The following is a 16,305-nucleotide window of genomic DNA, read 5'->3' as shown; positions in this document are numbered from 1 at the left end:
TCCGACTAGATGATTTTTCATATAAAAAACTTTTTAATCCGAGTTCGTATGCAAAAGTTATACCCATTTTACTAATTTCTAGAGAGATTTTGCAAATAGAGTCAACATTCATATTTGTAAATTTTCCTAACAACTAGACCACATATCACATGGAAAACTTATTTTCTTTTATTTTTTTGACATTTTCAGCATTTTCTTTTATTTTTTTAAAACTGAAAAGGCGGTCCAGGGGGGTGCATTTAGCACCAGGGTTACTAATGGCGCATGCGCCATTAGTAGTTTTGAAAAAAAAATAAAAAAAATTGTTAGTAATAGCGCACCAATGGACTAGTAATGGTGCACCACACCCACCGTACACCATTACTAACATTTTTTTTTCAAAACTACTAATGACGCACCACACACCAGGTGCACCATTAGTAATATGTCAATAATAGCGCACCTGTATCTGGTGCGCCACTGCTTCAAAATCCCAAAAAACCTAACATGGTGCGCCATTAATGTCCATATCATCTATAGCCCTTTTCCTAGTAGTGTAGGGTGGTACGTCAGAGGATCCGGCTCCCAACATAAGGGCACGTCAGCGGGGCCACGTCCTTATGTTGTGTTGCCCCAAAAGTCGAAACATCACATGTACTCAAGTATCATAGTATTTTTGCTAGTGCTGAAAGCAAATGTATATATATGAATCAAGATTCGATTTTTATTTTGAACAATAATTATTTCTTAAGATTAATCTATCAATTTTGTGCATATATTGTTGGCATAAATTGACGCACAGTTTTGTGGCTGCTTCCGACAACAGAATCGTCAAAATTTTGAGCACAAAGATAACATGCAGACCTCATCCGACAGCTTGAAGTACACTTCGACTACATCCAGGAGTTAGCCAAGGCATTCCTACAGTGTGTCGTCGTTGAGCAGGCAGGCAGCTTTGAAGATGGCCCCTTCCTTGAATGCAAAGTCCTCCTTGAAGAAGAGCACGGGACTTCCCGGAGGCAAGCGGCAAGACCGGATGACAACAGCTCATGTGCCATAACCGAGGCGGTGAATTCGGCGCTAGCATGGAGGTAGATGTCGACGAAGCGCGCGAAGGGATCGGCAATGACGGAAAGGTTGGGCGCAAAATCACCACAAGAGACCTAGCAAGGGTGGAAGGGTAGGAGAGGCGCCGTCAGGGAGCGAGGTTGGCGGGGGAAACTGTAGCAGTACAAGCTGGAAGGAGGTGGTGGCGACTATGTGAAGGGGTGTGCTCGAGGCCATGGAGGCGTGGGATTGCTTCAGGGAGGAGGAGGCGTGAATGTTGGGGATGGGAGAAAGATCGAGATGTCGAGTTGGGGAGAAGGAAAGCTAGCCGAAGAGAACGGAGCGCAATTGGCATGTGGTCCACCTACCCAATGAAATTGCTAGAAAAGACCCTCTCTAAATACAATTGACAAAAAAGACCCCCTCAACCGTGGCGGCAGGCGCGCCAGCCGACACGTGGCACCTGCCGCCATGTGCGGAGGCGGCCAGCCCTGCCGCCACGGTGGCAGGCGGCAGGCGCCGTATAACAGATTTTTGGCTGAGCAGGAGCTGGAACGGAACGGGAGACAAGAGGTGGGCCCTGCCGCCACTGCATGAGGCGGCAGCTCAGGCCACATGTTGCTGCCGCCACGCCCGCTGGCGGCAGGTGCTGTTGTTGCTGCACGCACAACGGGACACCACCAACTGGTGATTTTGGTGGCTTTCGACAGCTGCGTGTCACCCGTGTTGGCACATGCATTGGTTTAACAATTAGCTACTCTATATGACATATGGGTCCCACGTATTTCTATAATTTATGAAAAAATATATATTTAATATTAGACTCTGTTTGTAGAGTTCATCGTGGAGAATACAGTGGTACAAATAGATTGAAGTTTTATACTTTGATCCAAGAGAAATAATCATCAAAAGAGGGCTAGAAAAGCTAGCCAGATTTCTAGTTCGTGTACACCACGTCGCATAGATGCATGCTCTCTCTTTTAAATATTCTATATATACAGAGGAGATGGCGTGCGCTGTCTAATCGTCTGTCAGGCCAAAAAAAAGGTGCCGCCACTCTCAAAGGCGGCGGGGCCCACCTCCTGTCACCCTTTCCGTTCCATCTCCCGCGCTCGGCCGAAAATCCGTTACGTGGTGCCTGCCGCCTGGTCCAGTGGCGGCAGGGGCTGCCGCCTCCGCATGTGGCGGCAGGTGCCACGTGTCAGCTGGCGCGCCTGCCGCCACGGTCGAGGGGGTCTTTTCTGTCAATTGCATTCAGAGGGGGTCTTTTCTGGCAATTTTGTTGGCCAGGTGGTTCTTTTCAACAAAAAATCGCTCGACTTTCGCGCTAAAACAGGAAGCAAATGAGAAGAACGAAACGATTGCAGACTCCCCTTTAGGATTAGAGATGTGATTGCACAACGTGTGGTATTTCGATTAATGTAATTATTATGATGTATGGAAATATTAATTAATGTGATAAATAGATAAGATTAATTAATTTAGATTTGGTTTTAAAGATTGATCGTGATTGATTCTTTCACATAAATACATTACTAAATAATTTGCACCCGCATGGAAAATTCTGATATGTTTAGATTTTTTTTTGTTTTGTGAGAAGGGAGGAAAAAATAAACCAATAGAAGGAGGTGGTGGGAGGTGGGACAAAAATAAAACCGGAGTACCAAAATAAAACCGAAATATCAGGCTACCAACTGCTCCATTAGGAGTAAAGATCCTAGTACATGTCAACAACCATTTGCGACGTCAACAGCTTAAATTTTTTATAAAAAGTAAATCTGTCCTTTAAAAAATATGTCCCGGCAGCCTAGTTATTTTGAGGTTTAACCTTGTAGCATGTTCTTCCGTATCAAACAGTTCACAAGGATAATTACTTGAGGAAGAACGGTCAGAAGTTCTCAGTACTGTGAATGTATTGGCATCTCCCGCTTGTATCCTTCTTGTAGCTTGACTTGTAAGCAAGTGGTTTTTTCACATTTCCATAATCATGTAAATCAGGTTGAGTCCAAAAATTGCACACAAGAAAGTGTGCTGCAACATCTCCATGCTGTTTCCAGTAATCATTTTTGGTTCAGGCCAATCTGTTAACAATCAGTCTGTCACGTCCAGCCAAGCAAGTTAGCTTCAGTTTTGTCCATATCATTTTTTTTGCGAAAGTTGTCCATATCAATTAACACCCCAACTTTTTAACCAAAGAGACAGCTTGAGATGGGAGGCCTCCACCTCTAATTTGTTGGTACGAAACGATGGAAGGAAAAACTTTACTGCCTTCCTTCCAAAGCCCACCGATTTTTTATACGAAAAATACCACTGTAAGCACTTGATACGGAGGGAGAGCGTAGAAACACCAAAGATTGGATACATTATACACGCACCTTGAAAAGATAACTTGTCCACGTCACGGATCCGGGTGCTCTGTAGAAGTAGCCGTTAATAATTCCAGGCAGGAAATTAAAGCTTACCACAAGATACAGGACTGCTAATCTGTACGTAGAAAGAAACACAGGCGCGCAAACAGATTTAGAAGAAAACACATCTGGCGCCCGGTGCTGAATTCATAGTCAGGAATGGAAAGGCAATACTCCTGGGACTTTAAAAGGGGATGCTAGGCGCCAAGTTTGTCACCAGGCATTGCCGGATCATCTATCGCCAGCCCTCCTCTCCTACACTTTCTGTTCAGGTTGCAAATTCGTCTTCTAATTATCTTTCGTTGGGTAGTGGATAGTGATCGTAGTAGTGACAGTTTCGGTTGGATTTGATGCAGGATCCTCGTTTCTTGATCGAAACTTTTGTAGATGGCTGACAAACAGAACAACAAGGGGAAGGAGAAGATGCGCTGCTCGGAGTCGCTGTCCGACGATTCAGATTCAGATTCAGTACGGCCCTGCAAGAGGCCCCGGCGGGCGGCTCCAGAGACCACCCCGGAGCAGCAGGTATGATCCTGTCGAATTCTCGCTTGTAGGACCGATTCTGTTGGTAGAAAAGCTTTATGCGCTTTTTATCTTCTGCGTTGCAATTCTGTGCTAGTGGATTCTAGGGCTATTTTTTTCTGTGATGTTTCTTGAGATGATTTCTTGTTCTGGGTAATTTTTGCCTTATTTTTTTTTGTCTCGAAGAACTCCAGATCTTGCAGATTTCTGATAGATTTTGTCATTCAACTCTGTGGACTGAATAAAAAGGCTTGCCGTGAATTTCCATCCAATCCCTGAACTAGTTAGCATTATGGGGGAAAACAGCTCGCAAAACCAATAGACAAAAATCTCGTGTGCTCCAGCTCTGGCATGGCAGTCTTTTTTAGATTGCAGCAGAGAGAACCTGATCTGATTTTTTTTTTTTTTTTGCGAATGGAACCTGATCTGATCTGTACAACTCTCTAACACTCCTGAATTTTGCAGAGCGCACAGGGTTCGTTGAAAATCAGGGATCGAAAGGGATGGCAGCATGGTACCATCATTGACGGAAACAGAAACTGGCAGTGCAAGTACTGCCCCATGGTTGGGCGCAGCGGCGGCGTCACCAGCCTCAAGCATCATGTTGCTGGTGGCAGCAGCAGGGTAAGGGCCTGCCCATCTGCTCCTAAACATGTCGCCAACGAGGTGAGACGTTGGCTGGACAGGACGAGGCGGAAACCGCGAAAGTGGACTGCAAGAAAAGGGACTGCTGTGCAGCCGGCTGTGGCCACGACCACTGACCCCAACAACTCTGTACCCAGCGGTTCGACAGATAATGAGGAAGGCAGTGCCTTCCCCTCACCCGCATCTTTCATGACACGTCTCGTGGACATGATGCTTGCTGCCGCAGAGGTGCTGAGCAAGGAGGAGCAGGCGAAGGACTCTGAAAAGAAGCCATGAGGAAGCAGGAAGATTGGTGGAGGTGTAATTTTTTTTTTGTTACCTTAATCTATGCGAGTTCAAATTTTATTTTAAGTACTATACTTGTTAATGTAACTTGAGGATGCTTCATACAGTATTTTCCTCTTGGGAGAATGCTGTCAGTCTTAAGAAAACGTTGCATTGTTACCATTTAGAACGCCTCATGTTTCAACTGTCGCCGTTTGATGTGCTATTTTGCTATACGATGATATGATGCCGACGTCGTCGTTGAATGCTAAAAGTTGCACGTCTCCGCATCATTTCTCTCATGATCTCTCCTCTGCCCGACTCAATCTACTGGTGCTTATCTGATAATGTGAATGTACACGCCACTATAAGAATAGATTATAGATCTGTAAGTGCGTACTTCAGTGACATTGACTTGTAAACAGTACAAGCGTTTTTCATATCGTTTTTGTACTTATTTACTTAGCCGATTCATAAGCATGTTATGGACCATGGACTGCTATTTGATCTGTATGATTTCAGGCAACTAGTATAGCTACCCTGTAACTAGTGAATCATGGTAAGACTAATTTTATGATATAGAGTTGGAAGGTAAATTATAGCATAAATCTCGAAATCTATATAGTTCTTTCAGAAAATGAAGGAGGTTTACCCAAAACAATTTAGTCCTACTGGAAGTGTTTTAGCTGTTAAAAGCAAGCAATCATCAGAAGATTGTTTCGTTTAACAAATTACGGAAACCATCAGCTAGTTATTGTTACCTATCTAAGCATACCTATGTTGTCTCTTTATGCTAAACTATTTTCATTTTTTTTGGAAACCTGTAATGTGTTTTTCTAATTGGGTGCACAGGTTGCATAGAAACCATGGGTGCAGAGGAGGATACGTTCTGAGTTGCCAACTTGCCATGACCGAGGGAGTATCCTGTGCACATTAGTTCTTGTGCAACTGGTGCACCCTACATTATAGATCTATATAATAAAACTTTCAGAAAATGCAAATTCAAGTCACAACGTGAGAAACAAATAAAGCTCAATCATGCTACATATGGTAGTTTAATCAAATTGCGCTATGTACTGTGCAATTAACACTACCACAACCAAATTTGTCATTTATGTTCTAACTGAATTTACTGATCAAGCCTTGAGTTGAACTTCTAACTGAATTGTTTCTTAGAACTTTTAGTATTGATTTTTATGTTCTGGTGCATCGGCTGTACAAGAGCTCTTGGTGCACAGAATACATTCTCTGCCATGACCAGCTCTTGGAGAGTATCCTATCCGCCTAGAATTTCTGTACAACCGGTGCATCAAAAGCCAAAAACACATATCAAAAGTTCACAAAAAAACTGAAAAAAATCGAGTACATACACGCTGGATACATTTAACATGGCATACAATTTCACTACAAGTTCAATTCATAATTTGAGATACAAAAATAAGAAATAAAATTGTGGTGGTGTTGATGGCCCTAATTTACAACCGATTTTGAATAAACAATTGTTCATAGCATGATCTGTCCTTTCGCTTCTCAGTTGCAAATTAAATTTATATTAAAATTTTGTGACACGGTAGATGCATGTTCTATCTGTACACTGACTTCATACCCTCAACCTCACATGGACTAATCTCTAATGTACAAAAAGGCTGCAACTCCACCCAAAGGGAATCAGCATTAGGTTTCATGGTCTTGGCCCAGGATTAAACGAGTTGCTCTCTTGAGAAATAGGTGGCCTGCAAGAAGCTTCAGGTTTTTCAAGTTGCCAACCACCTAAAATTTGTCAGTGAAGAGGCACCCACAGAGAGCTCAAAACAAATAGTGGTTTCAGGCATGAAACCCGAGGAGGGCCTCAAATTTTGAAGATGCAAGTTATGTGGAGGTCCATAAGAACACAACAGGCGATTTTTTATGTGTGTCCACACACTATGAATCAAAATACTATCAGTACTGGCTTTTTTTGTTGTTCTACATAGTCTTTCCCACTATCAAATCGAATGTGTGGCCCCGTCCAAAACAGTATTGCACCTCCGACTCCTAGGGGTTAGGCGCTACTACCATTGATGCCCCGAGGTAGTAGTAGTAGCATATGTATGCGTGTGTGTGGGGGGGGGGGGAGGGGGCAGTCATGCCATCTTAGATGGTGCTGAGATGAGATGTCATCATCTGGTTCATTAACTGATAGTTGGCGCCATGGTTTAGGATATTTTTAGATGAAAGGTGCTTGCCCGACTTTAAATAAGTGAAGTCCCTCGGTTTGATATCAAACAAACTGTTGGCCAGCCAGCCAAATGAAGTGTCAAACAAAAGTAAAGCAATACAAGGCTGAACAACCAAGTAAAATAAAACCAGGTAGGTGGGAGAGAGGAGGCCAACCACTAACACATCAATACTTTGCAGTGGTTCTCATGGTATGTCCTCGTCTGCGACCGGAGCCTGTCGAAGTATGCATGTCAACGAACAAAACCATTCTAGGATTCATTGAAAACATTGCCACCTCAGATGGTTAGCTATTGTTTGTGAAAAAAATTGGTTGTGTTCCCGAACCCAACTTATATTATTTTTATTATGTTTCTTTTCTTTTAGTTTCTTTGATGTTCTTGTATCTGTTCTCATAAATAACAACACCATGAAGTGAGTTGATGTTTGGGAACACACAACCGATTGGTTTAGCAAAAGAAAAAAGATAACTACCTTAGCTAGCAATTTATTGACATGAAAAATACCCCCCTAACATAATTCAAATATTATTTTACTAGTATATTCATGTATAACGTAACATTCAAAGGTGCATGTAGAGACAAAGTCAATGTCCAAAACGACATGTATCTACGAATAGGCATGCAATTATTTAGTTCATTTGACTGAACTAGCTAGGATCAGATGGTACGCTAACAAAGGAGTATATATGTTATTCACATCAATTTCTCACTATTAATTTAAACATTCCACCAGGTATTAAAAAGTTTTTTTGTGAGGAGGGTGCCCAAAGTAACTTCACACATCACAAGACACTAGTAGGGTATAAATGAGGCATGGTCTACCTTAATCATCTCCCCACAAGTCACATAATCTCCATAGGAAATCATTTGAAAAATCATAATGCCCTTTTGTTAACTAAATCAGAGTGGTTAATCTCTAAGAGAGTGACTTATTCAATATCAAGCAATCGGACACGTTAAGATAAATATTTAGAAGGATGTTCATCTCACAAAGCTAACACAAGACTTGCCTCATCTTGGAATCACGGTTCCATAAAATGGATGAAGGTGCTCTAGCCCCGATTGCTCTTGTAGATATGACATGTAAATATCATAATTTTGCCTTGGTAATCTAACTAATGAGTTCTATCATTTCTTTCATTTTTCAAAGCATGTTTTTACGGATGCTTTTGGGATCTACTAAGTATCTAGGTGCATGATCTATCATGATTGATCTCGTGTTTTAGGCCATGTAGTCAAGCATCATGACCCATCTACTTCGTTAGATTTACACAAAGATGAAAAGCGAGGATGTTGCCATATATATGTGGTGGCATGTGATCGCCTCATCATTAAGGCCACGACGAGAATTATTTTCAATGCATGATTTTGAGAATCTTGTAGGATTGGTTAATTACGTACCTCATGTGTCATGCTTGACCTTGCGGTATTGAGTCGATCTAGTTGGGCATCATGATCCATTCTTGTCATTAGGTTTATGCTATGGAGATTTACTTAAGTCCCGCCATAGCTCTAGTGAGCAATGATTGTACAATAATGGAGATGTGCATACAATGAGAGCCGAGGGTGTTGTCATCTATAGATCTGGTAGCCTGAAATCACCTCCTGTTAAAATCATGAGACATCTTCTCAATGGATGATTTTGCTAACAATTATAGGATTTGCTAAGAAGGTACCTTATATGCTGTGCCTTCTCTCCCGGATTGGGGGAAATCTGGTCAAGCGTCGTGATCCAGCTTTGCCGTGAGATCTACACCACGGGCATCCGTCAAGGCCCACCATAGATCTGGAGAGAAGCGACGGCGAGAAGCGGCGTGTGTTGAGGGTATTCCGATCTATCTAGATCTGGTGGCTTTTGCCGTAGCTTCTTGCGATCTCAAAGCTAAAACTAGGAGGAATGGATCAAGGCTTTCAGTTGGCAACAAATTGAGAATGAGCGGTGGGAGGAGGTCAGATGGCAAGGCGAGCTCCTGGCCATAGGTACGGTGCCTAATGGTGGGAAGGTATGGTGTCAACAAACAAGTAGAGACCATACGGAGGACTAGAATTGCTAGAGATAATGGATAATTGTGTGAGAGGGGCGGCGGCGGAGGCGGAGGCAGAGGAGGGGAGTGGGAGGCATGGGTGGGGATTTAGGGTTAGGTAGGATTAAATACTAGACCCATTGGATATTTTAGGAAAGTGTGTGCATTTTTTGCTAGATAACCCCTTTAATAATCTAAATTTCACAGGAAAGGATAGACTTACTAAAAAATACCTGAAGATTTTTCAAGAAGCTACACTAAAGTCTTGAATACTTGATATCCCTTATAGAGTCATGAAGCTGGATATGAGATGCAAATTGACGGTAAGAGATATCTCATGCAGAAAGCCATCTCAAATTAAAATCTTACGAGTATTACTCTCACCTTTATCTACACAAGTCTTAAGTTAAAAAATGTTTAGCGGTTCTGAAAACCGTTAGTAGTTCCGATAGTGTGCTACTTAGGGCTAGGAGTGCCAGAGGGGATCACACACGGGGAGTTTACCCAGGTTCAGGCCCTCATCATGGAGGTAATACACTACTCCTACTTTGGATTTGATTGATGGATGAAAATGCCTCGTATGAGGTGGTTACAATGTATGTGGTGATAATGCTATAGATACTATGCTGATGATGTTGGGTGGCTAGAAATATCCCTGCCTCGCCTTATAAAGGGGGATGAGGCCTAGGTTTACCCGGTTGGCTAACCAACCTAGAGTCCAAATCAGACGGGGGGTGCTTCTTGATTTGCAAGCTAAGATGAGAACCTTCCGAAAGGAGGGCCTCCTGCAGGACAAGGGGCCATGACCACGCCTTGGCCTGCTAGGCCCCGAGGCCGGGCCAGTGCCCGACTTCCTAGTTATCGGGACTAACGGTGCATAAACCCGTCAGTACCCTCGGCAGGGTGGCGAACGTGGATGAAAGTACCAAAGAACACACGAGGAAGTTACCCAGGTTCGAGCCTCCGGGAAGGAGTAACACCCTATGTCCTGCTTTGTGTTTGTATTCATGGTGGAGTACCTCGTGCGAGGTTACAATGGAGATGGAGTATGAGTACCAAGAGTATGGTTCTATGGGTGTAGATAGGAATGGCTACCCCTTCCCCCTCCTTATATAGATGACGGGGGGCTACGGTTTATAAGAGATCGATTTGATCTAAGCCGCCGCCACCTTGGCTTGCTCGCCAAGATGATCCCTCGCTGACTATTCGGGCTCCGAGGTTCCCTCATGTGATCAAGTCTTTGCCTATCTTCATGGGCCCCGAGATGGGTCTGCTACCGGGCTCCCCCCGAGTGGCCACCCCCGGTGCATTACACCGTCGGTAGCCCCAGAGCGTGTCTGGAGTTTGAGTATCATGTACTTTTGAGCGAGAACCCAGGCGGGCTCCTCATGTCCCCGTGGCCTACTTTCGTGATCTTGGCTTTAGGAGAGTCTTCGGACCTGCATGTGGCCTCGAGACCCCTTTGGAAGTATGGTGTGATGCTCCTCTGAGCCCAAGAACTCAATACTGCATCCACATCTCATGTTTTTAAGTCACTTTCTTCGTTTTATCAAAAGAAGTTACTTTCTCCGCTTCAATAAGTTATTTACTTTGTAATTGTTTTGATATATTTTCTGCCAAACATATTCCAATTTTTTTCTTACTTTAATCATTTTTTGCAAGAGTACTTTAATCATTATTTCACGTAGCAAGAATGATAAACATGAAGATATTATACTTTCTCGGCAATGTTCCCTAGTCGAGTCACGTCACTTTATCTTCTCCTAACTCTGACTTGTTTTAGCAAGCTCGATGAAGATTAACAACAAACAAAATATGGAGAACACAAAAGGAACATACTCCCTCCATCCCATAATATAAGACGTTTTTTGACACTAGACACTACACTAGTGTCAAAAAAGGTCCTATATTATGGGACGGAGGGAGTAGTTCCTAACAAATACACAAGAGAGGACCAACCAAAAATGCTCAAATCTTTTTGAAATATTCTTTAGTTTATGCAAGCAACAAAATAAAAATACTAATGAGAAGAAATATAAGAAAATAAATATGCATCAACTAGCGCACCACCACTGTTGACCTCCAACTTCCGCCCCAATGTTGGGTCCAGGGGCGGTTGTGGCCAGCCCCCATCCCAGCAACATTCGTGTGTATTCCTTAGAGCATCTCCAGCCACGCCCCCAACAGGCCCTCCCCAGGAGTTTTTGTGATGAGGACATCTCTTCTATTGTTACACCCGCCGCAACTCCTACATCAGTTATTCCACTTGGTCCTATTACTAGAGTGCGGGCGAGACAAATTAATGGCCAGGTACTATCGCTTCTTCGTACATATGATTTAACTAATAAGAATATAATATTACACTCATGTTTGGATTTGCTTGTACTTGAGAATAAAGGAAAGATTAAAGATAAAGACAATATGGGTTCAGATCAAATGGAGCAACGCTCTTGCATGCATGTCACACGTCCTATCCACCAAGCATGTCACGTACGCATGCATGAAGTGCACCAAGACAAGAGACTTGGATTAATGGCCCAACATTACCACGTGGGTGGGCCCTAGAGCTTTCGGCCAGGCCGCAAGGTGCTTGCCGCAAGGTCTACGAAGACCAGCCACGTACGGCCTCGAGCAGTCCGATTTGTGGACAACAGATACCGCCTTCGACCAGAAGCAGCAGTTAATAAATAGCTATTATAGTTTAGGGTTTAGACTCGGGTTTTATTGTATTGTCTAGCCATCGCTACAATTCGCATCTACGAGACGTGTAGGACTACCGCCTTGTCAGATCCACAGTGGAACCCCAACTTTCCATCTAGTTCGTGTGCTCAGTTTATTATCCGCAATTTCAGTTGCAATTCACCTTTGTTCTTACCGGTTCTTCGGTTGCTTGCAGGAACTTGAACCTCGTTGTTCAGGTTGATCGTGCCTACGGCAAGGTCAATAACCATCGGAGATTGGTTTAGCGATTGTCGAGGCGTATCGTCGGGTACGGTATAGCCGGATCGTCAAGGTCAAAATCCACCAAATCGATAATTATCCCCACTCTCATTGAAAGATCGGGCCACCGTCACATCAAGTGGTATCAGTTTTCAGGTTCATCGGTGAGAGATTTACAGTTTTATTAGATTAGTATTTTCTGTCCCATAGACCCACAAAAAAAATTAGATTAGTTCATCCATCACACCTACCTTTTTAGCCTTTAGCAGTTTTTGCATCTAGTATTTGCATCGTTGAATTTTTGGTTACATTCATCCTAGAATTAGTGCTGGTTTAGATTGGTGAGGGTGTAAAATTATCTACTAGATCAGTCTGTTTTTGTCCACCCACATAATTCCTTCCGCTCGTTCATGATCAAAAAAAAAAATTGTCCAGTAGCACCTTTGTCCAGTAGCCCGGCAAGGTTCCTGTTCACGGCGGCAAGCTTTCCCCGGCAGGTTACTGTTCACGGCGGCAAGCTCTTCCCCGGCAAGGTTACTGTTCACGGCGGCAAGCTCTCCCCCGGCACTGTTCACGGCGGCAAGCTTTCCCCGGTGTCCCTGACGTCTGCTAGCAACCGGCCTCAAAAAAAAGAGAAAAAAAAGAGTGAAAAAATCAAAAGAAAAGTTAAAAGAAAAAGTTGCAAAAAAAAATCAGGCCGGCTAGCATCTGTTTTGGGCTGATATTTCTTTTCTGGACATTATTTTACTGCTACAGTGTTCATCGCCGCGTCATTTATCATCTGCTTTCGAGCTTTATTCTACACGGCATTTATACCTCACTTATATCTAGCTACTTAGAGCTATCATATTTTTCATCGGTTTCCACTCCCTTGTTTCAGTATCTAGGCTTAGATTGTTTTATCTCTTACTAGTCGACCGCCAGCACTAGTTAGGAGTTTGAGCAATTATTCAGCTTGCATTACTTTTTGCTTAATTGTGCCACATATTGTGAGTTGAGAAAACCTTCACCAAGCTCCACTTCCTATATCGTATCTTGTTCGGTCCCTTGGTAATCGCTATATCAATCTTTTGATCACTTTTGACATCGCTAACGGCCGACAACCACTGCAGCACGGTAAGAACTGTAAGAGCTTGGTAATTGCTCGAGAGTTGAGAGATATTTTCCACCGTCTCACTATAGTTACTGTAGGAGCAATATACTTGTGATTTTGTTCTTGTTCCGTCCTAACCATGGCAGGTGACGAAGACAACATGAAAGCCACGATGGCACGCCTTGAGGAGGATGTGCATGCATACACCGAGCGGTTCACATTGTTCGAGGGCGCACTTGATAAGCGTCTCAAGTCGATCGAGGATAGCAATGAGACTTCACCCAAACACTTGCATCTATTATGAAACGTCTTGATGCCCAGGATGCCCGTCTAGGTGCCGCCTCCACTTCCGCTCCGCATCTTCCAGCCAGCAACACAGGTCTGCAACGAGCTTGTCGGGTACTCCCAGGAGACCCGGGGCACCCTCTTTCATACACCGATGCCGTCGACCAGCCCGTCCTCGCAACGCCAACTCGATAGCCGACGACATCCAAGATGACAACTATGATGGTGATTCTGAGGATCCTGATGCAGTTAATGATAACAATGATTGTGATCATCATCGACTACGCAATAATCAACAAGGTATGGGACGACACCAGCGTCCTCAGGTACGTGGCCATGACGATTCTTTGGGTAGAAATAAATTTGTCATGCCTCCTTTTGATGGGAAATATGATCCAGATGTTTATCTTGACTGGGAATTACTAGTTGATCAAAAATTTGCTTGCCATGATTGTCCTGATGATAAAAGAGTTAGGGCTGCAACTAGTGAGTTTAGTGATTTTGCTTCTGTTTGGTGGAGAGCACATTGTCGTAAACATCCTAATAATATTCCTGCCACTTGGGAAGCTTTGAAATTAGTAATGCGTCACCGTTTTGTTCCTGGATATTATGAACGTGACTTGCTAAATAAACTACAACGCTTGAACCAAGGATCTAAATCTGTGGAAGACTATTATCAAGAATTGCAAATGGGCATGTTACGTTGTGGTTTAGTTGAGACTGAGGAAGCCGCTATGGCTAGGTTCTTGGGTGGATTGAATAGAGAAATTTATGACATACTTGCTTATAAAGATTATCATTCAATGACCCGTTTATTCCATCTTGCTATACATGCTGAACATGAAGTGCAGGGTCGTTCCAGACTGCGTCCTAATTTTTCTGCAGGTCATACTTCCACATGGGCGTCGCGCACTCCTGCTGCCCCGTCCACTCGCACCTCTACAACAGCACCTGCAACCTCTCGACTGGGGCCTTCTTCATCAACTTCAGCATCACACACTTCGGCACCACTGAAAAGTACTACACAAATTCCAACAAAAAGTTCATCGTCATCGTCCGCTTCCTCCAAAAGAACAAAGGATATCCAATGCCACACTTACAAGGGATTTGGCCATGTCATGAAGGAGTGTCCTAATAAGCATTTATTGATCATTCATGAAGACGGCGAGTACGACTCTGCTAGTGATTTTGATGAAGCCACATATGCCTTGCTTGCTACACATGAAGACGATGACACAAGACCGATGCAAGAGGAAGAACATGTGACCGCTGACGACGCCGATAAGTACATGAGTCTTATATCACATCGTGTACTTAGTGCTCAGATTGTCAAAGCAAAGAAGGATCAATGTCACAACCTCTTCCACATCAAAGGAGTCGTCAAGGAGCGTTCCGTTCGCATCATCATTGATGGAGGGAGTTGTAACAATTTAGCAAGCATTGACATGGTGGAGAAGCTCTCCCTACCTTCGCGACAACATCCACAACCATACTACATTCAATGGTTTAATGATGGTGGAAAGGTAAAGGTAACACGCATGATGAGAGTTCCTTTTTCTTTAGGTTCATACCATGACACTATTGATTGCGATATTGTGCCTATGCAAGCTTGTTCTATGTTACTAGGAAGGCCATGGCAATATGATAAACAATGTTTACATGATGGTAGAACTAATCAGTACACTCTCACACATAAAGGAAAGAAAATCATTCTACACCCTATGTCTCCTGAGCAAATTTTAAAAGATGATCTTGCTAGGGCTAGTAGAAACACAAATATTGAGCGTACTCAATCTGAAAATCAGAAAGTTGTTGATGAGTTAGAACAATTTAATAAGCTGCACAAATCTGATCCTAGCACATCTAAAGAAATTAAATTGAAAGGTGTATCTTTCTTAGCTACACGTGCTGAAATTTTGGAGTTAGATGCTCATACTGATGAATGTTATGCTCTTATTTGCAAAGAAGTTTTGTTTTTATTTGAGGATATGCCTTCTTCTTTGCCTCCTGTTGTCGCTAACCTTTTGCAGGAGTATCATGATGTTTTTCCAAAGGAAGTACCATCGGGGCTGCCACCTATGAGAGGAATTGAACATCAAATTGACTTGATCCCTGGCGCCTCATTACCCAACCGTGCGCCGTACCGGACTAATCCAGAGGAGACTAAGGAGATTCAGCGACAAGTTCACGAACTACTTGAAAAAGGTTACATTCGTGAATCCCTTAGTCCATGTGTTGTACCAATTTTACTTGTTCCTAAAAAAGACGGTACTTCGCGTATGTGTGTTGATTGTAGAGCCATCAATAATATTACAATTCGATATCGTCGTCCTATTCCTAGATTAGATGACATGCTTGATGAACTCAGTGGCTCAGTTGTGTTTTCTAAAGTGGACTTGCGTAGTGGCTACCATCAAATTCGTATGAAACTAGGTGATGAATGGAAAACTGCTTTCAAAACTAAATTTGGTTTATATGAGTGGTTAGTTATGCCTTTTGGATTGACTAATGCACCTAGTACTTTCATGAGACTAATGAATGAAGTTTTGCGAGCTTTTATTGGACGATTTGTGGTAGTATATTTCGATGATATTTTGAATTATAGCAAGTCACTAGAGGAACACTTAGACCATTTGCGTGCTGTTTTTTCTGCTCTGCGTGCTGCACGTTTATTTGGTAATATCGAGAAGTGCACTTTTTGCACGGATCGAGTCGCTTTTCTTGGCTATGTTGTGATAGCGCAGGGAATTGAAGTTGATAAAGCCAAGGTTGAAGCGATCCAGAGTTGGCCGACCCCTAACTCGGTCACACAGGTACGAAGTTTTCTCGGACTTGCTGGGTTCTACCGGCGGTCCGTGAAGGATTTTAGCACCATCGCA

General features: G+C 43.2%; 1 protein-coding gene across 1 annotated transcript; it reads left to right on the top strand.

Moving 5' to 3' along the window:
- The first annotated feature begins 3,369 nt into the window (after positions 1-3,369).
- LOC119272530 lies at positions 3,370-4,971 on the top strand. Its single transcript, XM_037554000.1, has 2 exons — positions 3,370-3,959; positions 4,422-4,971. The coding sequence occupies exons 1-2, from the start codon at positions 3,822-3,824 to the stop codon at positions 4,875-4,877; spliced, it is 594 nt and encodes a 197-aa protein (XP_037409897.1). The 5' UTR covers positions 3,370-3,821; the 3' UTR covers positions 4,878-4,971.
- Positions 4,972-16,305: the final 11,334 nt, after the last annotated feature.

The sequence above is a fragment of the Triticum dicoccoides genome, chromosome 3A (assembly GCF_002162155.2).
Source record: "Triticum dicoccoides isolate Atlit2015 ecotype Zavitan chromosome 3A, WEW_v2.0, whole genome shotgun sequence".
Classification (NCBI taxonomy): Eukaryota; Viridiplantae; Streptophyta; class Magnoliopsida; order Poales; family Poaceae; genus Triticum; species Triticum dicoccoides.
Note: the sequence above shows the minus strand (reverse complement) of the source record. Positions and strands in the feature narration are given on the sequence as shown.